General features: G+C 39.4%; 1 protein-coding gene across 7 annotated transcripts in view; it reads left to right on the top strand.

Annotated features, from left to right (window-relative positions):
- The window catches only part of TENM2 (teneurin transmembrane protein 2), a 615,717-nt gene that overhangs the window by 519,122 nt on the left and 70,394 nt on the right, over positions 1–26,201 (top strand). For 6 of the 7 annotated variants that reach the window (XM_066196982.1, XM_066196981.1, XM_066196980.1 and 3 more), the window contains 3 exons: positions 12,872–13,066; positions 18,400–18,600; positions 20,115–20,300. In XM_066196982.1, the coding sequence (XP_066053079.1) occupies positions 12,872–13,066; positions 18,400–18,600; positions 20,115–20,300 (582 nt within the window). Of the gene's footprint in view, positions 1–12,871; positions 13,067–18,399; positions 18,601–20,114; positions 20,328–26,201 lie in introns of all 7 variants that reach the window. The other variant, XM_066196985.1, reaches the window with a different exon arrangement.

Here is a 26,201-nt window from a genome sequence, read left to right as displayed (position 1 = left end):
TGCAGTTGACAGAATTCAGCATGTTCAGCTTCTCTCTTTGTATCTCTTTCTGGGTGGGTTTGTTTTTGGGTTTTGTGTGTTTATGTGTGTATGTGTGCCAACTTCTGTGCGTGCTGCAGCAGCAGCACAGCCCTGGCTTGTCACTCAAATCTTCTCTCACAGTGGGTGGAAGGATCATTTTGATACTTGAACAGACAAGGCTGTCTTTGGCAGTGTTCCCCTCCAGCAGTTCCCACCTCTCTTACTCAGTACCTTAAAATGCCTTTGTTATAATTTTTCTTCTCGTTTTCCCAGTCTTATATTTTATTAGCAGGCTATTTTCATTTCTTGCAAACTGGTCGTGTCCTCAGTTGACTTCCAATGATTTTTATGTACAGGGCAGTGATTGCCTGCCTGCTCTTGTTTTCCTTAGTTTTATAGAACTGCATTACACTCTAAAAAGGGACTTGTGCCATTAATTCTGCCTACAGTTAATTACAGAATAAATAAATAGACATGCAGCCTATTTTGACAATGACTGACAGCCTTTGCTGTCTATCAGCTGCTAGCTTGCCTGCATGAAATGAGATAGTAGCTTTGATCCAGTGTCAGTTACACAGGGAGAGCCAGCACAAAATCCATCACTGCAACTCTTTCTAATTGGCAATTTAAAGAGGAGCCAAGGGCTGCAGGGGTCACAGGCTGAATTCTCTCAGATTGTTTAGTGGCCATGGCTCCAGAAGGGGCTCGGGGCACTCAGGCAAGAGGAGCCATCATGTCTGCTCTGCAGCTTCCCTCATCAATCCTCATGGATCCTTTTGGAGATTACAAGTAAGAACAGGGGGCTGGAGGGTCTGGACTCTGGAATTCTGCAACAGATGCCTTGTTAAATCTGTGATACAACACAAGGCATTTAACAGGGTAACATTTCACTGCTGCTTAGGGATATGTTCCTGTCCCTCTGGTACGGTGTAGGTTGAACAGGAGGATTAGCAGCACTCAGATTGCTCCTTTCCTGCACCAGGCTGGAATTGGTGCTCATACCCTCTGCATTCTTTGTAAGAGAATATTTGCAAAGTTGAAATAGAGCCCAGGAGCTGCTTGGGAACACTTGAGAAAACAGACTTTAAGAATATAGCTTTGAATATTCAAAATATTACCTTTAGATTGTTCTTAAAGTTTCAATGGCTTCTGCTGATTCCAGCATTGACTTTAGGGTTATAAAGAATTTATCTACAAAAGATCTTGTCCTGAATCATTTTAAGTGGGGATTCTCCTGTTATTTAGAAGCACATCCTTCTTTCCTTTTATTATGGTTGGGCCTCTACGGGGCAACAAAAATGCTTTAAATTTTTTTAAGAAATGTGTTTAATGCTGTTAAATACACCTCATAGTTGCATCTCATGTAGCCATTCCTTAGCATTTCTTCTGTATTAAACCACCAGGAAACATACAGGCAACTTTGAGCATGTGAATCACATTGTCCTTTCATATGTTTCTGAATTCATGCTGCAGCCTCTGAACTTGAAATTATGTATGATTCCTTTTCCCAAAGAGCTTGTAGGATAGTGGAGCAGCTAAGAAGGCAGATTTGTTCTGCAGGAGAAAATTTCAGACAAAGCTAAAAGGATTAAGGAAAAGAAAATGGGGAATACTGAGGAATTCGGTAATGAAGGAAGAAGAAAATAATTGACAGAAGTCACTGATGCCAGTGATGGACAAACACGATAGGTGAAAAGTGGACATGTAAGGAATTATAAGTCTCTGATTTCAGCAAACACTCAGGTATTTTTATGTGATCATTCACTACCCCACCTGGAGAAACTTAGAGACCAAAGAGAGCCACAGTCAGTAAGCACTGTAGCTGAGCTGGAACCAAATTTTATTGGCTTAGTATTATAAGAATGTTTGCTTTGCTTATGTCCAAGATGGAAAGCCCATGGAAACACAGTAAAAGCTTATTAATGGATTTTTCTTCAACACAATTATGTAATATTTTCATACTTAATAAAAACTGGGTACGTTCATTTGATATCTCACAGCTGCCTTTGAAGACTGCTGTATTATCAGCTACTTCTTTCTTCCCTTCTTATACACATGCAGCACAAACACATCTATTTGCACAAATATTTTCTGTTTCAATTAATATCCAATAAGTAGAATATTCCAAAAGGTTCTGAGTGCAGCAAGGAAGTGAACATCCATATAAATACATGCAGGACAAAAATCTCTGTGCAGCTTAGTTCTGGCTAGCCAAAAAGCTTTTCTCCTTCATAATGCTTCCATTGGTGGCCAAGAATTTTTCTCCTCCCACTCTGCTCTGCTGAGCTGAATAGTGTTCGCTGTGCTGTATGCCTTGTAATTTGTTTTTGAGCTTAATTGGTTAGCTTATCTAATTGTGTTGCAATCTACATTTTGGTTTTACTTTGCTTTGTCTCCCCGGAATTGTACTGGTGTTTGTTTATTTTATTAAGTTCTAAGTGTTCATCTTGGCAGTTGTGTTGGGATCATCTTGGAGTCCTTGTGATGATGGTAAATGTCATTGAAGTGACTATGATTAAGTAGTATTGTAAATCACATTCTAGAAATACAGCTGTTGTCAGACATCCTTAGACATTTGCCATCCCTGAATAACAGAAACAGCCCTGAATCATAGCTTCAGATTTCAGCATGCATGACTTTTTCACACCTACACTATATCTGGATTTTAAACTGTAATTTAGATATTTTTCTATATTTAGTCCTTACTTCAGTAAGACTAAATTCAGTTAACTGTCATCCCCCTTCACTTTTTCAAACAAACAAACAAATCTCTAAATCAAATGTAGAAAAATGTTTAAATATCTGCAGCTGCTGTGGAACTGTGCATGTAACATGTTATGATTTAACTTTTTTGGTAAATTTAACAAGGCAAATAATAGTAACCAAAATGAGATCAAACCAGCCTGAATTATAAATACCCTGAATGCTGCAGCCTGTGGGTGCAGTCCTGCATCGACCGCACTGCTGTTTAGCCAGAGCTAAGCCACTGCCAGAGGAGCAATAGTTTTTACAGCATTCACTGGGAATGGTGTAAAACTTAGCAGAAATACTTGAAGAAATATTTCACTTTTTTTGTTCCTTCTTCTAGAAGCATATGTGGTTTTGTGCTCTTAGTGCCTATCTGTTATGGATCACAACACTTATGTTTGGAAGGGACTTCCTGGTATTTGATGTTTGTCCTTACTGCTGCTTTTTGTGAGCTTGAAGCATCATCTCTTTGATTCCTCGCTGACTCTTTCCACTGAGATAGCAACTGAAACCTCTGAAATAGTTTAGTTTTTCCTTCCTCTGCAGTTTTCCTAGTGATGAAGTTAGCAAAACATAGGAATGAATATCTCCATGCTTGTCTATGACAGTAGCTGATTTCAACATCTGTTGGTTTCCATCTGTTGGTAGGAAGTAAAACTTGTTTCTCTGCGTGGTCTTGTGTCAACTTCACAGCTTATATCTAAAGCAGGAATTTCACAGCTCTGATTCTGTGTTACTCACAGAAAAAAGGGTTGTTTGGTTGCTTTGGGTTTTTTCCTTCCTTTTCAAAGGTATAAAATAAGTGGCAAACTGATCAGTCTCATTCTTCTGTGGTAAATCAGAACCAGAGCAAGGGAACTTCCATTTCCTTGAATGCATTGGTGCATGTAAAATAGAGATTGAACTGTGCTGCTCTTTAACGATGTAGCAGAGAGGGAGGACTGCAAATCACATTTTTGTACTGTGTGGGGAACTGCAGTCTGCCCTTTGCACAGGCAGTGACAGTGGCAGAACTTCTGCCATGGTGGAGAAAGAAACAACCAGGCTGACCAAGAGTTGAATCCAGAATGTTCTGACAGGACAAAGTCCTCGAGACACTTGACTCCTGGCACAGCCAACTGATTTATCAAGTGTCAGTGTACTCAAACATCCTCTTTTGTCTCCATCTCCAATTTGTAATTTGTTTTATGCCACTTGAAATTCTTTTTTTTTTTTTATGTTCAGCTGTGACTTCTCTAGTGAGACAGAACAGTGGTTTCTTTCCCTCCACCTGAAGCACTCCAATAACTTTATCTAAGATCTTTGTTATGGTTAGTGAGATCGAGATGGAGAGATCATCTTCAGAAATGCAGTAATGGGGCTTCAGTCCTCTCAATCCATCATTAAAATAGTTCTGAGTTATTTGATATTGGCTTTGTTTTGATTTCCTTATTCTTATGGGCTGCATTGTTATTGTTCCTGAAAATATAGGGGTTAAATAATCAAGCAAAATTTACTTGTACCTACAGAGCAACCTCTAAGAGATCATTTTAAAAAATTGTTGTGTTTCTGGACATTGGTGCTGGTATGGAAAGACACATTTGTATTAAATAGATTTTTTGCAACAGTTGTTAAGCGAAGCAATTATCTAATGGAAATAGATACTTTGTACAATGGTAGAGGAGGGAACAGCAAGTGTTTCCTTTTTGAAGGATAGGCTCACACTGAAGACATGAGACAAAATATGACCTTTGTGATAAATTTGGGCCAAAGCAAATTTTGCTGAGTCTTCAGAAGAATGTAAATATTAATTGTGCAGTTAATGCTGTCCAGTCACTTCTATAAAAGCCATGCCATTCTTTTTGTAGAACAGCTTAAGTACTTATCGATTGAGAACTCCTATAACTCCCAAAATGGAGGCATCCCCATATCTCTACAGGTATTCTAAATGAATTGAATTAATCATAGGCTTAAAAGTCTCTAGTGATCTTTGTTAAGTTTCCTGGGTTTAATTAAAACATCTGTGCAGTTTTAATTTATCGATTCATCCAACTCATATGTCATGTTTTTAACACACCCCAGCATGCTCTGCATCATTTTTAACCCGATTTCCACTTAACTAAAGCAATTAAATTCACCCCGGATTAATTAAAGCGTCCATACTTTAGTGCTTAAGTCAGCGTGTGCTGCTTTCCCCAAATGGTTTCTGAATGTCAGAGATTTGACACACCTGATGGGTTTTTTGTCCTTCTGGAAATTCTTCTGTGGGTTTCCTCCTTGCTTGCTAATATGCAGTTTGGCAGAGCTTGGGAGCTTGGTAAGGCTGGGTTTGGGCAGCTGAAGCAGGGAGTGCAGAGCTTGGCTGCTTTGAGAGACATTCCCTCTGGATGGTGACCCAGGGCAGAGCAGCACTAGTGTTAAACCCTTTAAATTAGCTCTGTGTTCTCTAGTCAAAGCAAACAGTTTCATGGAGTAACTACTAAACCACTTCATGTCAGTGACAGTTTTTCATAGTTGTTCATTCTCCTGCTTCTGGGTGAATTTCTAAGTGACTTCTGCTTGGTAGAGCACCTAGAGCAACCTAAAAGACATTGTAGATCTTTTTAATTGTCACTGTTCTTAAGAATGTTTCAGCCTGATGGGAGTTAGTGAATTTAGTGATCTCTGAAGAGCTGCCAGACTAGTCAAACACCATTCTGCCTGACTGTGCAAATAGTAGGTTTGAGAGGCAAAAAGAGCAGGTGAGACAAAACACTCTTGGATTCATTCAGTCTCCCATTCCAGAATGATGTTCTTGGGCCTGATTTTGCTAGGGGTGGAGCAGCTTCTCACAGGGAAAGTGGTATAAAATTAGCATAAACTGGTAAAAGAGAAACAACAAAAACCATGAAGTGGTCTTAGAAGTTAGTTCAGGTTTTCATACTAACAAATGAACCTCCGTAAAAACTAATAGGTTTGCAGACAAGTAGTGGAATGTGCAACCAACTGATTAAAATAGGTTTAAACAGAAAATATGAAGGGGAGTGTTGTCAAACAAAACCATTGTATTTTCATACTACAACTAAGTAGATTTAAATGTCTTCTGATTTTTTAGAAATTTCTCTGGGCAAATACTTGGTGTAACAAGGGATATGGTAATTGCAGGCAAATATTTGGTGTTCTACAAGACATATAACAAAAAAGGGATGTCTCAGTACTTTTTTGTTTACAATATTATTGTAAACTCTATAGCCAACATTTTGAAGCAAGTTAACAGCAGTTAATTTTTTTAATAACTGGGGTGATTTTCTAAAATGCAAATGCTTTCAGATCCTTTGGGTATAGTGATTTTGTTGATTTTAAGCCATTTAGATTAAGATCATTCATACAAAAATAAGTATGACTTCATTTTAAGAAAACAGAAACTTGATTGTAACTTTTGCAGTGGATCTAAAATTATCTGGGGCTTTGGTAGACAGTTGTAGGATCCAACTCTTGCATCAGTGAAACACATCTTCACCTGCTTACTTATTAATCTAATTTTTCCATTGAAGAGAAATTAATATGAGTAATCTAAATACTGCATATGCATCACCAACATAAAGACCAAAAAGAGAAAAATGCCAGTCCAGTGTGACTCTGCTCTCATCTATCAGGTTAGGAACCAGGCAGTTGTACACAACATTTGTCTTGGCTCTTTCCTCTATTTCTGCTCCAGCTTGGGGCTGACCTGGAGTGCATTTATAGGCTTCAGATTAGACTGTCAAAAACTGGAATCCATCTTCTTTATATGTTGGCAAAATCGTGCATAATCTCTCAGCAGTAGCAGCCTAATCTCTGCTAAAAGGAAGTCCAAGTGTGAGGTATTACAGAGTCTGAATTAATTATCCCCTGGAGGAACTGCACCCAGAAGGGTCGCTAGTAGGGCTCAATGCTAAGAAGTTTGACCTACATCTGTCTTCAGTTCAGTTCCTGGTGGTCAGTGAAAAAAAAGAACCTCGGTTTCCTTATGCAAATGTGGATTTCGCTCCTTTATATAACAAGGAATTTGTGCAATTCTGTGTCCAAAGAACATAGCAAGACTGCCCAAATCAGTTCAGTGAATTTTTGTGACTGAAATTTACTCCCTCCTCCTAAACAGGAGCACCCACAAATAAAAATAAATATTTTTCTTAGGTGTGCAGTTCAACAAGGGGTGAACACATCTTACACAGGAGTTTAAATACTGTCTCTTCAGAATGGTTTTTTTTCTGAATGTTTTTATTTGTTTAGAGGGAAGTAAAGCTGTAATGGCTGAGACCAAAATTCCTTTCACCCAGGATTTCAGCTACGATGGTGACTTACAGATAGCTGAGAGAGAGTAAAAATTTTATTTGTCTTTGTTACTTCTCCATTAAATTCTTCTGCAGAGATAGTGTGTTCAGACTTTCTACAACAGACAAAGCCTCTTTGTGTTCAGTAGCCTTTGCAGATTTTCATTCCATGAATTTGCTGAAATTCTATGATCGATCACAGAATGTTCTTCCATGAGTTTTAACTTGTCAATTAATCTTGTTAAAATTGTTTGATGGAACAGTACTCAGGCACTGTAGGTGATTTCCAAGTGCTCTTTTAGTTCAATCTTAAGCTCACACTTGAACACTCAGTCCTGATTTTCTGTACTATTCACATGGTGAACAAACGGCCAAGCTCATCTCTTGCACACCAGCTTGTGGTAAGAAGAACGTACTTTCTGTGCAAGACTGGGGCTTGCAAGCATTCAATATACAACCATTCTGGCCCTTAGCCAAATACCACTCCTTGGTGCAGTTTCGTCATGGGCATCTCACCACAAAATTCTGTGGTACACACATTAAAAAATTAGAATGGACCAAAAATTATATTCTTCCTCTGCCATGTTTGAAAATTTACATCTGAATGTAAAGTTGAGCTCCTAGCAAAATGAGAATAATATAAGAGCATTGCTTTTGACTTGGTCCAGGACGGGGAAGCATTGTAGATACAAATTCAAAAACCTTTCCAGTCTGCATGTATTTGTGCCCAAGACTCAAATAACTTTGAAGAGAAATACACCAGTTTGTCTGTTTTATGAGGAGGAACTGCAAGAAGTCTGCAGTAGAGAACTGACAGCCTAGATCCTAGTGGTACAGACTCTCTCTGCACCAGGGTAATGTTTGCTCTACAGCAAGAGAAACCAAGCCTTCATATCCTGTTTGGAGCTTCAAGTAGCAGGGGAAGGCCTGTCAACCCAGCAGCTGTGTAACTAACCCAAGTTCTTCAACAGCCTCCAAGAGTTTGTCTCCTCAGATATCCTTTGCTGGTTTCTTGCCATGCTCTAGAAGAACTCCTCTGGTGAGTATGTGTGTGTGAGCACTGGAAGGGGGAGTGTGCAAGGAGTGTGTACACAGCCTGCAGCTGGGACACCCGTGGGTTGTCACTGGACAAAATGGTGGCTTTGGATGCCAGACCCTTTGGGCATTAGCCCTGGCCATCTCCTCTCCTCAGCCGTGTGTAACAGGCTGTGACCAAATCACCTTTCCTCATGCATCATAACAAGAACATAACTCCAAAATATCCTTTGGAGAAGGTTTTTGGAGGGATGTTTGGCTTGTCCTTCCTGCTCGATTGATGTTCTCAAATGTGTGCAGCCCACAGGACTCAGAGGTCTGTAGTGTTTGTTCACCAGCTGAGCCCCATGTTAAAAACTTAGTCTGATTTTGTTCAAGTACCAGTAAAGGGCAAAATCCCATAACCAAAGAACGTTGAGGGCTAATAGCTATTGTGCTTATCCAGACCTCACTCAGGATATATACCCTTGGGCCTGAGTGTTTCCATAATTACTCCTGAAGAGCTCTGTCAACTTTTTGCCACTGCTGGTGTGAGATATGCAATCGATCTGTCCACAGAAATGAGATGGAACTTGGTTGTTCCATTACATAAATGTACACCTTCCTTCACATTGCTTCAACAGACTTTGAGCAAACCGTTCTGTCCTGGACCAGGGGCTGTCCACTTCACATGGGGAAACACAAGCAGTCCTAGATAACAAGAACTCCAGATTATTCTTGAGGAGTTTGCACATCAGCTGAAGCTGCCGGGCTGTAAAATGAGAGTGGACTGGTTTGGGTCGCATCCTGCAGCAATATGATCTAGGAAATAGGCACAGCAGATATCTTTTCAGGCTACCTGCTCCTGTTCTCTATAGAAAAGCAGCTTGATTCTGTCTCTTCCTCACACAGGACAGACTAGAAACCCATAGCAAAAAAAAAAAAAAAAGCAGTCATGAAGAATGACATACTTATTACAGTAGTGGCAAGCCAGCTTCTTATAATGACCTAGACCTTCTTGCATTCTTCCTTACATGTTTCTCCTGCAATCTTAGTGACATGGCAGTCTTGGAAATGCTTCAATTTGTCCCAGAATCTCTGTCATTTTTTCTTATTCTGAAAGTGATGTTCCTATAGTTTGTAGAATAACTCCAGCAGAGAGTTGTAGATTAAACTGTGGCTTTAAGTTGCAAGTGTCATAATCTTAACTGTAGCCACTTCATCCCTAAGGTTAAGTGACAGATTCTCTTGTTTGTCCAAAGTCAGTTCTGGTGTCACTGGCACCGTGACTGCCCTGGCAAACCCTGAAGGCAGATTGCTGTTCAACTTAGAGACAAGCTTCACAAGGACTGAATAGATCCATGAACCACAGCAAGACCTCTGACCTGATAGAAACATGAAGAGAGGAATGAAAAGCTGTGACATGGCTTTCAGCTTTTCTAAAATTCCTGAAGCACCATAGCAGAGTCAGGGAGCACTAAAAAACTGCTGTGGGAGCTCTTTAGCTCAGGACCCAGCACCATCCAGTAACCTTTCTTCTGCCATGCCAGGCTCTGGTATTCCAGAAGCTGAACCCTGCAAATCCAGGTAGAAGCAGGAGCCAAGAATGACTTACCTACAGCTAAGTTCAGATAGCAGATACACATCACCTTTAGCTGGACTGCAGTTACCCACTGCTTAATGAGACTAGGGGCAAAGCAAGCAGAGAAGTGACCTTATAGCAGGTGTCTGGCACAGAATTTCAGGTCCAGAACACTCTTGCTGGGTCTAGACTGGTCAGAGTTAAGTGGCTTGGATGTTTTTGTTGTTTCAGTTTTCTCCTTTTATTTATTTTTAAAACGGTTTATTTCTGCTCGGTCCCTCTTTCAAGAGAGTGTGCTGTTTAAATTGAGTTATCTTTATTTGAGTTTTCATGCCAGAGGAGAGGTTTTGCAGAACAGAAATCCTTTCAGGAGTTGAGTCACATGTTGGTCTGTAAAACCACAAAACAAAAAGAGCTGTCCCTCACTTGTATCCAGCTTGTGACTCAGCTTTAAGTTTTTGTCCTTACAACTACTTGAACAAATGTGGTTTGTCCAAAGAAACTGCCTAAAGCCTATTAGATTTCCAAAGAAACTGCTTAATGCCCACGGATTCATTTAGCCTTCCTGGGACCTGTTCTTTCCATGCAGTTTTATCACAGTGTGCTGAGGAGTTGGGTGGGCAGCAGCAAGTGTGTCCTAGTGCAGCTGGGGAATCCACAATCAGAAACCATCAGTAATGACCGCTCTGAGTCTCTGCAGTGGCATGGAAACACGCAGAGAATTTGCTTCCAGCAATATTTACTTCTTTCTGTGGTAGACTTGTCCAAAGGGACTGCAGGCTTGGCCACCACATAAAGGAACTGAAGGGTGCCTAGTCCTAGAGAGAGAGAATTTTGTTAAAGTGAGTTCCAAATAAAAGACCAGTGTCTGTACAATGTTTCAGGGTTTGCAAGATGACACCAAGAACATGCCACTTACGATCACTCCAGGTCTTTAGGACAGGCTGCCTTCTGATCACTTGCCCAAAATCCTCTACACCACGAGAGGGCAGGACTGAAATTATTACCTTTCTTACACTGATTTGAGAAAATGTGTCAGTGTCAGCCCAAAACAAGCCTTTAAACTGCAGTGAAATTGAGAGTTGTGGACAAAGGAATTGTGCCCCCAGGTCTTCAAAGCCAAAAAGTGGGAGTGGTGCCAGGCTGATCCCTTTCCCTCTGGCTCACCTGGTGACTTGCAGGAGCAGTGGCTGCACACCTGGGCAGGGAAAGGCCGTGCTGGGATGGGAACTGAGCCAGGCTCCTCAGTGGAACATGCAGGCAGCAGGAATTGTCATACAGCATTCAAGCTGCTGTTAGTCCAGTGTATGGTACAACATGGAAAGGTGTTTGATGCTGAGGGGCAAAAAGATGTACGATAGACTGTCCTGGAGTGGAGTGTGGGGACAATTTCTCTGTGTGATATTTCAGTACAGCTGGCTCAGTAAAGTTAGCTGTGAAACCAGCTGCTGATAGCAAAACCAGTAGAATTTTAGCAAAAACTTTTTCACTGAACTCAGTAAAGCACTTGTGAACATATATCATATCTGAAATTTAAATGTTGCTGATGGAAATTATATTTTATTCAAATTTCTGTTCATTTTTGCAGTGCCTAAGAAAGCAACTGGACAAAACTTATAGTAAGGGAGAACGCCAGGAATGCAGTAGAATGAAGTCCTCTTGCTGCCAAAGGATGAATAATATGGATCTAAGACATAGGAGCAGTAACAAACCCCAAACTTCAGCATACTGACTTTGTTATTGTTCTACAGTAGAAGAAAAATAGGCCAAAAATATTATACCTATTATATGACATGCAGCCCATGTATCTTTAGTCTTAATTGAAATAATTCTCAGCACTCTAAATTTTAGCTAACATTTCAGGTTAGAAATCTGAATTTTATTTTTTCTCATCAATTTTTTTTTCCCATATCAAATAAGAAAATTCATTTAAAAATCTATCCTGAAATGTGTTTTTGTAGCGGATCAATGGGACTGCTGAGATTAATAAGGATTGCAGGACTGAACAATGGAGAAGTTGAATAACTGGACCATTGCACATTTCTTTGTAGGAAATCAATTACCTGGGTTCTTCTTGATCATTCGGGTTAAGGGGATAATAGAAGCCAAGAAGACATTAGGACCTTTTAATGATTAATAGTAGCTTTTGAGTATATTTTTGGCACTGTAAAACCGGGCGTTCATTTCTAATTACTTTGAAAAGGGGGAAGACAGTGAAATACTTTTCTGTCTTTATCAAACTGCATCAGAGAGAAGAGCACAAAAGTTCTCCAAGCTTTTCTCGAAGATTCACTTCATTACTCCCATTTTCTGTTATTTCTCTGTTATTATTTCCGTTTCTCTGGCCAGTGACCACACACCCAGGCTTTGACAGGCACGAAGTTCACAGATTTCCATGTTGCCAAGGGAGACACGAGCACATAGGAGTGAATGTGACTTAGTGAAACATTTATATGCACCTGGGTTTTAATCAACCACTTGTTTCTCTCCATTTCTCTGCATATGTACAACATCTGATTCCTGGCACCCAAGATCTACTGGCTACTTTTATTATTCATAGACTTCACTTCATTTGCATAAATGAATATTTGCTCAGAATGTCTTACCCCCTTGAATAATACAGTGGTGAGGGGTAAGGGTTAATGGTGCTTTCTTGCCAATACACACAGGGTAAAAGCTGTCACTGGGATTCAGGGAAACAAGGTTTAGCAGGGACAGTGGTGGCAAGGTGCATTTGTAGTACCTGAAAGCTTGTGCCATTCTTGTGTTCAAGATTGTTCTGCTGAAAGCCAAAGGCTCTAAAAAAGTTTGGGGACATTACATCAAAGAAGTGTTATGGTAGAAGGAAGATGCCATATAATGAGCTGTTGTGGGGACTGAATGTTTTGTGTTCTATCTGTGAAAAGCGGATGTTACCCGAGAAACAAAGCAGAGTAATGTAAAGTATAAATCTGTTCACATAACCGCGTTAGTTATCCCAAACATTATCAGTATTCTCCAAAGAATAGGAGTTGCTTTCTTAGAATGCCCAACACAAATGTGCTTTATTAAATAGCACACAAATTATTTGTTTGGGAAATGAAGAACTGAACCAATACGAATTATCTCAGAACTCCTTTTTCCCCCGTAAATGAACGTATTTGAGTATAAGTGTTTGGTAGTGGATTTTTAGTGCACTTGGACACTTTGACATGCATGACCCTGTGTGTTGTTTCTCTTTCATTCCGTTTTCCAGCTGCCTGCCCGGTTCTGTGCAGTGGCAATGGTCAGTACTCCAAAGGCACCTGCTTGTGCTACAGTGGCTGGAAAGGTCCAGAATGTGATGTGCCCACCAGCCAGTGTATTGACCCCTCCTGTGGAGGTCATGGTTCCTGCATCGAAGGGAACTGTGTCTGTTCTGTGGGCTATAAAGGAGAAAACTGTGAGGAAGGTAGGATGTTTATTTTTCTCTATTTCATAGTTTGTTTTCTGGGTTTTGGAGTTATTTATTGGCTAGAGAAAAAGAAAATAAGAGAATAAAAATCTTAGCATAAAACTATAGCGGGTAAAAGAGGGTAAAAACATAGTGTATCACAATTTTACTGATCCATCAGAGTTCAGACAAAACTTCAGGCCTTCTGTATGCATTGCTTAGCGGTATTAAGAGTGTCTGCCACATGTAAATGTGAGTAATTCCTTTGCTGAAGAGCAAAGAAAAACCTTTTCTTATGGATTACGTTTACTGAACAATTTAGATGTGACATTCAGAGGAAAAAGGAGCTGGGGTAGACAAAATTGTATAGCTTCAACTTCTCACCAAGCACATATTAATCACTATTTAGACAGAAACTGATGAAAAATATTTTAAAGACTTGGATATCCATGTTGCTCACCAACTTAATGTGGGGTAAATTACTCCTATTGGCTGCAAAAACATGATATTAAGGAAAGGTAGATGGCACGCAGGAACAATAACTGTTCTTTAAATGCTTTTCAGGTTGAAAGTGTCCAATTCCTTGAGTATGTAGAATGAACAAATTTACAAAAAAAAAAAAAATAATCCACCACATGCAAAATGTGGTCATAGATTAAGCTCAATATTGGTTGAATTCACAGAGTTTTCTGTTAGAAAACACAACGTAAATTGGACTCCTTTTTTTAAAAAAATATGTCACTGTGCTCCAGAGTTTATTAATCCTCCAAACAGAGAAGCAGCTTGAGTATTGAAGTTATAGGGCTGGGATGTCATGCTGTTAGGACTGAGGAGTCTCTCTGGATCATTCTGAATGGGTTGCAGAGCTGTATTGATACTGTGTGTATCGATTTTTATCTTACCCTATCGTGAACAGCTGTTTCTCCCATCAGAAAACAAAGGGAAGAAAACTGTGGATAAGCAAACCACTAAGGGTTTTATCCTCAGGACCACAGACATCACCTTTAGGACAAGATCTTGCATAGTCTGAGTGAACGTCTGGTAAAAGGAAAAAAAAAAAAAAAGAAAACCAAGTGTCCTCAGTGGTGGGATTGCAATTGTTTGTTCAGTTCATTCCTGTCACCTTCTTCCACTAAATCCTCTCAACACCAGTTATTTGAGCTTTTTTCTGGGATTCAGTTGAAGCAAAGAGTTCTTGCATTGTTTTTAATGGATTACATTTTAAACAATATCCAGAAAATGCTGTAATGTCCTTTTTTCCCCCTTAGAATTGATAGTTCTCAGTTCACCCTGAGTGTATGATACTAGAAGATATTCAAATATTATCTGAAATGCCTTGCTTTAACTATCATTCTCATCAAAATCAAAGACAGAACAGGCTGTCTTTAACATGCTCCACAGCACCCAATCTATTCCCAAGGAATGCAGAACCTCTCTTTCTGGTACTAACTGCAATTGTTTGCTTGGTCCCATTGAGTTTTATGCGTTCCATCATATTTTCTGTTGTTGTATAAATGCTTGTGTTACTAGAGAGATTATGGTAGATAGCCTAAAATAATCTTTGTTTCATTCAATTCAGGAAATTTTACCTTGCAAGCCATTCCTCCTTCACTTTGATTGCAATTTCCTTGATTGTGCTTGCATGGAATTCTCTCTCTGCTTTCAGTTCTCTAGAATGGCTGTGGGCCATGGATCCCCATGGATCTATCTACCTTGGATCCCCAAACTTCTGTAAGAGAAATAGGCTCCTGTAGTGCTTAATCCATCTTATCTTCAGTGAATGTTTGGAATGGCGAAGCAAAGACATCAGCAGCTCCAGAGGAGTTTATAGAAAAAGCCAGTGCAGGCCTGTTTGCAAAGGTGTTGTGTTAACTCCAGCCAAAACTGGGAACACAACAAAACCGTCAGTCAGCAGAGCTTTTTGGGAGGTGAATGGCTATGTGAGATGAAGGGATATACATTATTTAATCAACACTGTGCTTGGAAGGATTCATTTCTTCCTAAAAAGATAAATGGGTTACAAAGGCAGGAGGTATCGATTGCAAACTTGGAAGGGGCCAATAACATGACAGGAAAGGTTAAAGTAACCTTTTGCATATATGATTGGACAATAAATAAGTCAATGAATTAATGTGGAAATAAATAAAAATCAACCACCATGTTTCTACTCTAAAATTCCATTTCTTTTGTACATATTTCTCACATTAATTCGAGTGCAGTAGGAGAGAGGGTACACTATGAAGTGGTGTCTCTCTAATTAATCATCTAGTTGTAGTTAAAGTTTTTTGCATAAATAGAAATTTTACACTTTTAATGGTGGAATGATAGAAATAATATTTCTGTATTTATACATAATATGTGAAATCTCCTGTATTGATTTGAACTTCCAAAAGGCATGGCAAAGGTTGATTCATTTGCCATTTTCCAACTAGCATACTGAATTAAAATAAGTGGGTCAGCAATTTTTTTTCTTTCCAATAGCTTTTTATTTCTGATATTCATCATGGTTATATTGTTCAAACAATTTACCTGAAATGAAAGTGACACCAAAATCAATATTTTTGATGCACAATTTTTGCAGCATAAACACTGTTTTTCTATTAACAAATTTGCACGGAAGATGAAGTGCGGTATTTGTCAGGCTTCATTCAGTCTGCTTTGTGGGGGACACAAGTGAAATTGCCAAATTAGGTTAAGTTAAGGGTGGTTTTCTTGTCACTTTCCTGGTCGAGTCATTTTTCAATGACATTTAACTTTGTAAGTGTAATTCATGGCTCTTTGGGGACTTCATGGTACATATTGTTCAGAAAACTCCTTGACCTCCTTTTTTGTCCTTTAGGATATAAATTGCTTTCAGTACCTTTTTTTGTCAAATCTACAGAGGGCCCAGTACTAAATGAGCTCTAATGATCTGAGCTGCCAGGGGGCTGTGAGCTCCAAGCCTCACGTACTAGCTAAGGCGCATTCTCCTTTGTTTAAACACCAAAGACGGTCCGTTTATAAATCCTGGTTAAATACCATTGTAAACCCTGCTGCACCTCAGGGCCAGAACCTCTGCAGCACAAGTCAGTGCAGTTCTGTTGCAGGTAATCACATTATGCTAATTTCAGCAGCGAGGATCTGGCTCAAGATGATAACTCTGAGCATGTATTAAAAATAGAACGAGATTGGAGCTCAGAGTTAAAACTCTCCTCAGTTTAAACTTGGAAAGCTACTACTTACCCAGATGATAGAACAAAACAGGTATAAAGCACATTTGTCTAGAACAAAGGACAAAGGTGTTTAGTGTGTTGTTCTGTAAAACAAGGGAGATTGTGGGCTTAGGGGCATTGATAGGCTCATTCTGAAGAAATACATCAAAGCTGCACGAGCACTGTAATTCGGGACAGAGGGAAGACAGTTAATTTATGTAGCAGAAGGTGGTGTTTTTCATGTGCTCCACATTCCTTTCATTAGTGCTTTCATTTGAGAAGGAAGATGATACATTCCTGACAAGGAGAGTACGTTATGACTTATCATTATCTCCTAAAGTTAGTTGTCCTATAACGATGTTATACACGTATTACCCTTCTACATTTTCTGTTAAAATATATAATCTAAAAAAAAACCAGAATAGACCAAATGTAGGGGGGATATAACCTTCATCCTTAAAGCAGATTAACCTAAGTTTTTGTGTACTTTAGTTCTTTATTCAGTCAGACTTTTTCACAGCTCTGTGTCCATTGAGTTCAACAGAAATTCTATAAAAGATGCATTGTAAACTTCAGACAGGTTATAATTTGGCTAAGCACAAAGAAATAACAATACAGGAGAAGCACTCTGTTGAATTTAATACAGTTTATGAATTTATCAACTTTGAGGTGAACCCCAAACCAATATCAGTTTATGTATAAATACAAAATTGCTTTATATTTTCATGTCCAATTAACTCAGCTTTAAATCTTAAAGAAAAAAAGAAAAAGAAAACCCAAAATAGCCAATGTCATCATTAAAATGAAGATCTTGTAAGAAATTTTACAGTAATTTATTCCTGTACTACTTTATTCTGAATTCTATACTACTGTATTCTGATCAATCATTTTATTGCATCTCTAAATGTGTCTGTGTCAATCCTCTGCCTGTATCTAAACTATATCTAATGTTGCTTTAAAGTGTTCTGCAACTAAATAAAATAGTTTGGCAAGGCTCTGTGTTTATAGAAAAGTTGAGATTTGAAAGAGCAAGTGTTGTTCACATCAGGTGGGGTGAAAATGTCTCTGCCTTAATTTAGAAGGATCAGTTTGGAAAAGATGAGAGATAAATCACTTTCATTATAAACTCAGATCTTCCTGGAGCAGTGAGAGAGAATGCAAATCATTCTTGGTCCTGCTGTTGTGAGCTATTATATACCAGTCATGAGATGAATTCAAGTTATTTAAGACATGAATTTGACCTTGGCCTTCAATTCCACAGCAAAAGGCACTTGGTAAAGCCTCCATGTGGGTATTGGCAGCAAAGCATAGTATTGTTATACAGACTCATGATATAAGATAAAAATTTGGAAACTCATAATGTTACTGATGAAGTTTATTTGAAAGACAGCTTGTAACATTCCATCATGGGACTGAAACAGCAACTGAAATTTCATTGCATCATTTTCCATCGTAACTATTTTCACTTTGTTGTTTCTGGGTTGAAATCCATATCTGTGTCTGGTTTTACTTCTCTAAGAGAAACAATCTGCTGGTTTAGAATATGGGTTGAAGTAACCAGGGCTCTCAGTTTCACAGCTCAGCTGCCAATGGACCATGGATCAAACATTCAGAAGTGCCTGAATGATTAGGAGTCTAAATGAAGCTGAAAGCCAGTGACATTTTTACTTCTGTGTACTTGAAGTGACTGTCCTAATGTTCAAACAGTGCTCCAACATTTCAATGGTAAAAATAGCAGTTTTTATAAAAATACTCCAAATAAAAAAATCACTTAAAACTGCAAAATTTTAACTTACTTTGTAATTGAAATACAGTACATGAGTCATTGGAGCTTCAATGTATTTCAGAAGAAATGTCTCCAGGTTTGTGTGTGGAACTCTGACTATATATATATATTTAAGTGCTATTTTTAAGCCTTCATGCTTCTCTACCACAGCATTCCTGCAGTAAACTGTCATTGCAGAGTCAAACCCTGCTTGATTTATTTAATGTAAAATGTAAATTACTTCCCTTTCCCATTCTGAGACCAGGTATTAGCATGACTTGGAGATCTACCTCAATTTGCTTTATTGATAACGCACTTTTCAGAGCGCGTTTTCCAAACATCCCTTTGTGTGAAGTGACCCTTCTGTGCATGGCTTTTTTTGTCCCCTCCTGCAGTGGATTGCCTGGACCCGACGTGCTCCAACCACGGGGTGTGTGTGAACGGGGAGTGTCTGTGCAGCCCGGGCTGGGGCGGGGTGAACTGCGAGCTGCCCCGAGCCCAGTGCCCCGACCAGTGCAGCGGGCACGGCTCCTACCTGGCTGACACGGGGCTCTGCACCTGCGACCCCAACTGGATGGGCCCCGACTGCTCCGTTGGTAAGAAAAACAGCTTCTCCTCCTTTTGCTATTTTGTTAAAATGTTGCTACGTACATGACAAGTTTGAGATGCAGTAATAATTGAGAAACTTGTCTTTGTTACATGATTGGGCTCATTTACTTTTGTTGGGAAGAACTGTGTGTATACCTCTATATATATTTTCTTGACGTTCTTAATTTGGGGCTGTGAGGTGGGTGCAGGTTAGGAGTTTGTGTTTTCTTCTGACACTGATTCTCTTTTAGACTGAAAAAGTTACATAACTGTACTTCTGTTTCTCAACTGTAAATGACAGTGTCCGTCATTTATAGGAAAAAAGCAAAGGGAATTTTGCTTTTACATTGTCAGTTGGACCTTGAGATGGTGCTGTAGGTCAAAGCCAGGTCTCTCAAAACAATATTTACATTTTTCACAGTTACTCAGTTATTTCCTAAGGTTAATCAGCTGGAATACCCCACCAGTGATATGAATATCAAGATGTGTTTTCTGCTTTATGGATAAGCGGTCAGAAAAATTCAAGAATGAGAGTTTCACTGCCGCTTTCTTTGGTGATGCATGGGGCAAAACTTCTGCTTATCTGCAACTTCAGATGGCAGAGAGCAGTAGAATTTTTGGAGTGAGACGCTGGATAACTGACCATGTTAGTAATAGGAATCCAAAATATCTCCTTGGAAAGTGACTTTCGCCCATCATTCTAAATGACCCTGAATTGCTGCCATTCTCTGCCAAATGAGTTTTAGGTGAGTTTCAGTCTCAATTCTTAGCAAATCAATATCTGTCAAAATCACCCAAGGTCCAGGTTTCAGTAAAGCAGAGCCACCTGCTCCTGTCCTTTGCTGTTGGGGACAGCACCTGTGACACATGGTTGTATCTGCATGGAGGATGCAGCTCTGCAGCTCTGTCCAGCCTACATTAGCAGATTTTTTTAAACTGATGCCTTGGAGTGGCTATCTAAAACAGAGGCTAGATAATGTTAAGAGAATAAAAGTGGGTATTTATTAAAGGCCTTCTATAGATACACCTTGGGCAGTCAAAAGCCTCCAAGGGGCTACACCCAAGATGGACAGTGGTAACAAGTTTCTCAGACAGATATGAGTTTGGTCTATTTCTGTATCAGGGTTTTGTCCTCCAATTACAGCTTCAAGTAATGAAGTCATTTACCGCAAATTTGCTCCCCCCAAATTCACTTTTGTTTATACTTTTCAGGGCCTAAGGCTGCAGGGTGTCCTTGAGTTTGAGGCCTAGAGGAATTGTTTAATTGCAGACAGTAGGTAACACTTTATATGGAGTTTAGAGTTATGTGCTAATGCAGTACAAGATTTGAGAAGCATAAAGGCTAAAATCTTAAGGCGTCAAAACGACTTTTAATTCAGTTCGCTTTTCAACAAAAACCAAATGCCGGCTTCCATCCGAAGGTGAGCAGGCCAGCTTTGAGAGGCTGCAGCTTTGAGCAGAGGCATTGCTGCAGCGCTCCTTTTCCCTGGAGGCTGGCTGTGACTGCTCTTCTCTCTCCTAGAAGTGTGCTCCGTGGACTGTGGCACCCACGGCGTGTGCATCGGCGGGGCCTGTCGCTGCGAGGAGGGCTGGACGGGAGCGGGCTGTGACCAGCGTGTGTGCCACCCCCGCTGCACGGAGCACGGGACTTGTAAAGATGGGAAGTGTGAATGCAGAGAGGGCTGGAATGGGGAGCACTGCACCATTGGTAGGCAAACGACAGGCACCGAAACAGGCACATATTGCTTTCTTTTCATAAATCGTAGAGACATAGTTGCTGTCGTGGGCTGTAATGGGCTGTTCCCTTAAGGACCCAAGTGCTCTCAGGTATTAACCTTGACTCAGTTGGGGGAAATGCAGATAGGCTCCTGGAATCATTTCAAATCAGTGACAAATTGGTTTATAGAGAAGAAAATAAAACAAAACCAAACAAACAAGCAAAAAAACCCCACGACAACAAATTCCACATTAGTGAGTAAAGATGCAACAAATGGTACCATGTGTGATATCAACAAATGCAACACATGGTACTATGGATGATCTCTCAGTATCATCCAAGCCTGAATGATTCTCAAACTTAACTAAGCATTCCTTTGTGTGAATGGCCTCTTTTTTAATCTCTGTCTGATGCATCAGCGCTCTCCTGCTGTTGTACATCCCATGTGAAACACACCCCCGGCAGCAGCAGCACCCAGAGCAGGGCTGGAGTGCTGGGGGGATGTGTGTTCCTGGCGGTGCGGGAGCAGCTCCCTGCCATTCCCCCGTGCTGTGCTGGGACAGTGGCCCCGCTGTTTGCACAGAGACAATGCCAGCATGGGGGGAGCTGTGTGCTGCTGTGAGCCCCTTCCCTGAGAGCTTGCAGCTCACTGCAGCATCAGCATCACAATCTCAGCTGGGCTCCTTCAGCCTGGGAAGTTCAAAAAGGTCGTCCTTACACAAAGCAATGATGTTCTATCCTCTCAATTACCGTGCTTGAAAATTTACTCTGAAGAGGAATTAATTGGTCCTAAGTTCTTTATTTTGCCTCTACAAGCATTCAGGCATTCTGTTTGGATTGTTTTTAAAAGCTACTTAAAAGAAAGGAAAAAAACTGCTATTTTCTCTGAGCTATAATCAAAAATGTGAAATTCTCAGTGATCCCATCCCTTCTGAGAAGTCTGAACAGATTTAACAAGAGTATCCCATCTACTGAGACTGTGAGATTCAGGCAAGTGTGCTTTTCTCCAGAGAATTTTTGGAGAACTGTGAAGTATACCTTAGAAGAAATCTGGTGAGTCCAAATCCAAAGTCATGTTGTTTTCATTATCTTAAGGTAGTGAATTTAAGAAAGAAAGGAGTAGGTCACTTGAGATTTTCATGGCAATCAGGGACCCTAATGGGACAGTCCTATTACAAGTGAATTGTTATTTCTTTACTTAAACGTATGGTGAGATTCTTGCATCCCTCAAGCTGTTTTTCTTTTTCATTCCCCTCTGATTTCTCTTTGGATGTACAAACCATTTCCGATACACACGTGAGTTGGAAACTCAAAGTATACTCCTATTGGAGAGATTAAATAAAAAACAATAATTAAAAAATATACGTATTTTCAGGGCATATCCTTTGATGTTGTGGTGCTGCATGCTTCCGCCACACTGTGCTAATATGATTTAAATCAAAGCTTTTATGACTGAACACTTTGTGACCAGCACAGATGCTGAGTGTTTTTTTCATAATTGCTTTCAGACTTCCATCATATCAACATACCTCTGCTAGATCAATCCAGGCATTTTGTTTTCAAAGTTCTTCCCAGATCTTTACAAAATGCCTGGTATGTAATTTTTTCATTAAATTCTGTAATAATTGCTTATTTCAGAAGTTGATGCTTCGCACAAAATTTGTTTTGCTTTATAATCTCTTAGTAATGTGCCGATGTTTAGAAGTAATTAGTGTATGTAAAGTCTTCATTACTGTGCAGACAAAAAGATGCCTTTTACCAAGATCTCAAAATTGCAAGCTGAACTAGTGAACTCTGAAGTGAGATTTTAAGTCTAATTTTCAGAGCTTTGAACTAGATATCTTCCTTATTATTGATGTATACAATCAGTTCTTTCCAGAGGAAGGCTGATACTTCTAAAGTGATTAAAATATCGTAAGCTTTTTTTGTTTGGTATGTATTACACAGATTTCCTTGAAACTTAATGTGGGCCTGCCTGTGGCAAAGATGAGACTAGTGCAAAAAATCCAGGTATGCCCTTCTAGTTATCATGAATGACATTTGTGCAGTCAGAAGTTGTCTGTTGCATGCAGACAGATATTCTTGTGACAGGCCAGTATTAGTATGAATTTTCACATGGTCGTGTCCTCAGGCCATTTACAAAAGCACAAAGGCTGATGCCAGGAATGGGACTGAGTTCAGAGGGACAACTCAGTGTGACCCCACTGCCTGGTGTTGCATGGAGCTGAAACACATAGTTCAGAGGAAAAGGATGGTAAAAGTGATTTTTGTCAGTATTGATACAAAATTTCTAGAAGTTACCACTGGAAAATCTGTGCTTAGAATGAATTGAGACTTTGGTACAACGATGAGTTAGTTGCTCAAGATGTTTTAAACGTTTGTGTGAAGAATCAAAGTGCACTTAAGTTTCACAGAAACGCGCTGTCATTTAGAGTACTGCCTTTACGGTTTCATTTCAGCTGAATGTTTGACACTCCATTTAATGTCAGAATTGCTGAGGAGTGTCCACTCAAAGAGATGCCACAAATTAGTCCTTTCTGGAAGGTACCTGACAAACTGCACAGTCTGTTTGTCCTAAGGCAGAAAATGCAAAGCCTGTAGGAGAGGTTATTTACTTGGAATTTCTGGTTTTGCTACACCTAGTATGAAATGAAGTCAGCAGAAAAACTTGCTTTGATTCCAGTGACTTTAGGCCAAGTCCACTCAGAAAAAAAATTGATCTGCGAGGAAGGAGATTTCTATATACAAACCATTTTCTTTTGTTTGTGTTTCTGTACCGGTTTCTTTATGCTATATTTACATGGCAGTGGAAAAGAAATCCTCATAGCAAGCTGCATGTATCTGAGTTCATTCAGGATATTTTATTCTATTTATATCAAATTAGCCTTTAATAGAAGCTTGACAGAATGCACGCTCCTTGTCATTTTATTGTCGAGTATCTAAGCCCAAAAGTTTTAATAGAGCTGCATTTTTTCTCTCCGAATTACCTGGTTTAAGAAAAGCACTCAGAAAATCCTCCCAGAACAGCAGTGTGAGCTCAGTGTTAGCACAGTGTTTGTGCAAAGCAGCTTTTGCCTGTGTGCAGTAGAATTATGTGTAAGAATCAATGCAAATACAAATGCATGCAGTTCCAAGTTACACAGATTTTGATAAATCTATATCCAAATAATGTAAAAGTGAAAGGAGTGGGTGTCTGGTCTTGCTCAGCTGCTGTTGGAAGCAGAGCAGAACTTCAGTTCACTTTGCTGCTTCAGGTAAGAAAAGAAATTGCTTACAGGAGTGGTGATAAAGAAAATTAATCTTTTCCCAGTGCAAAAATAGACCTGTCAGGATATGTTTATTAAGTGATTACTATTCATTGATTGCAATTATGGAGGAAGTTATAACTAAATAATAGAGGGTAATCTAGATGAAAAAAATATTGGAAAACTAATAACAAAGTGAAAGAAAGGTATAGAAGTTGTTAATCTTGAACCCATTTCATGACAGAAATTTAAGATGGAGGATTTAGCTTTCCTTGAATCATCTGAAAGTTGTTAGAGCATGCTGTTATAAAACAGATCTGTTACTTTCACTGAAAATAATATCTGGATGTTTAAAACTGTTGTTTTCAAATGCTTGCAGAGGATGTTCTGCATAAAAACTGTCAAGATAGTATTCCAAGGACAGTGTGATATATATGGAGATCTTATGAAACAGTCAGAAATACCATTTTAAAAGTGTAATTCCATCTGTAATTCATATCCCTGGAGCATGGACTCTAAATAAGTTATTGGTAGAAATCTCACTGGGAGACCAGTGAAAGCAGGATTTAATCCTAAATATTTACATGTAAAATTTAAATGTCTGCAAATGGATCTTTTAAGGTGAGCTCTGACCAGAAGGTGATAGAGGGGGTTTTCTTTGTGGCTGCCTGTCATATTCCCAAGCCTTGCTCTTGTCTGCTCGTGTCCTCCATTAGATGTAGGTTAAGCACTACTTTTCAGACAGAAAGTGGGGAAAAATTGTACTCAAGGTTATTTGGTAATATGAATACTCTGCTACAGATTCTAATCCAGACAGTTTTTATATTTTATGTACTTTCTTTCATTTTTTGATGCAAATGAGCTATACCCCTGGTACAGACATTGAAGCTGAACCTCCGCCTGCCTGCCTGCCTGGCAAAACACAAACAGGTGATGAGTCCATCTCTTCAGGCTCTGCTTAGGTTGATTTAGTTTAGAAAAGACCCTTAAGATCATCAAGTCCAGCCATAAACCTCACACTGTTCTGGCCTTGGTGCTGCTTTCTGAAATCTAACTCCAGAGCTGGGGATCAGCAACTTTCCTCCACTGAGTTCTTGGCCATTGTACTAAAACTGTCAAAATTGTAGAACAAGTTCCTTAGTAAAGAAGAGATTTGAAAATCTGTATTAGATCTGTATCTTATCTTCTATGTTTTCAAGGCCTTGAATAAAGGAGAAGGGTTTGAAAAAAGCTAGGATTCAGTCACCTATGTGGTGGAAAATAGCCTAATACTTTCAGATGCATAAAAATGTACAGGAAAAAGAAAGACTTCGATGTCCAGAATGATTAAGATGTTTAAATTACAGTAGAAGATACTTGTCTTAGGAAAAAAGACATGTTTGCAGTAAATGAAAAACTGAAGGAGGTTGTCCAAGCAAGTTGTGAAATCCTCATCAATGGAGTTTTTAGTGACCATTTAGAAAACACTTGTCAGGAATAACAGAGGTAATTCCTCCTGCCCTGGGGCAGCAGGCTCACCAGAAATCGTTGAACTCTATGAGCTCTCTTCCAGCCTCCTTTTATATGATCTTAAGAGGAAGCATTCCTTCTAAGGACTTTATTTTTATCGGCCTACCTTAGGAGTTGGATTGTCATTCCCTTTGAGAATCCAATGCCACTGCTGGAAGAAGAATTGAGAATTTATCCAGCCAGGGAGACAGACTTATCTATGAGTTCTGTATTTGCAGAACAGTGGGTTGTCAATGTGGATGTCGAGCCACTCAGAAACAACCAAACTAACCCAAAGCCAGTAGGTAAATGCTTTAAATACTCTCCCTTTAAAGATGAACGCTATGTGGACCATATTCCACCTCTGGTTCCAACAAAAAAGTGTTTACTAAAATCTTTTCCCCCCGGAGTGCTTTGGGATGACCTTTCCAGCTTTTAGACATGTTTATATTTTCTATCAGCTGGATGGAATACCGCAGGTAAAGTGTAAAGATTTGGTTCTTTACCTTATCATGGACTCAATAATCAATAGAAACATTAATAATGAGGCATTGTGTTATCTTTGGATATAGCAAGGTATTTTTGTCCCATGATAATGCTCTTTGTGTCAAGATTTTTTTTTTCTTCTACTACTGATTTCTCCTGTTGTAATTACAATGGTAATGATTCAAAGATGAGGCAATTTTCAGGAGAGATGGAAAGTGTGTGGGAGGAGGCAGTGGAAAGCCATCGTATCTGACAAAGAGCAATTTAGAAGGAGCTGGATATATTAGACTTCTCCAATGGATTTCTAACTGAAAATTAATCTGTAACAGTTTATAACCTATCAAGGCATAAAAAACCCTCTAACCACGATGACAGGAATTTAGATTGCACACTCTGAGGAGGGAGGAACACTTTTTTTTTTTTTCATTTTATTTGAAAAATGCATAGAATATTTAGGTCATGACCACTTTTCATTACTGCTGATATAGAAATATGTTGGTAATATATATATGATGACATGACCAAAAATGTTCGAGATGTTGGCTGTTCCTGAATGTGCAGATTCCAGTTCATCACCTGTATCACACAATTATCCCACTGTTTTTACACTGGAAGCAGATTTCTCGTGATGCAGCCTTTTGAGTACATGGTGCCAAGCATTCATTGGGGTTTG

Source organism: Chamaea fasciata, unplaced genomic scaffold (assembly GCF_029207755.1).
Source record: "Chamaea fasciata isolate MVZ Bird 193981 ecotype frontalis unplaced genomic scaffold, bChaFas1.0.hap1 SCAF_15, whole genome shotgun sequence".
Classification (NCBI taxonomy): domain Eukaryota; kingdom Metazoa; phylum Chordata; class Aves; order Passeriformes; family Sylviidae; genus Chamaea; species Chamaea fasciata.
The sequence above is the reverse complement of the archived record's forward strand: the minus strand, read 5'-3'. Positions and strand labels throughout refer to the sequence as shown.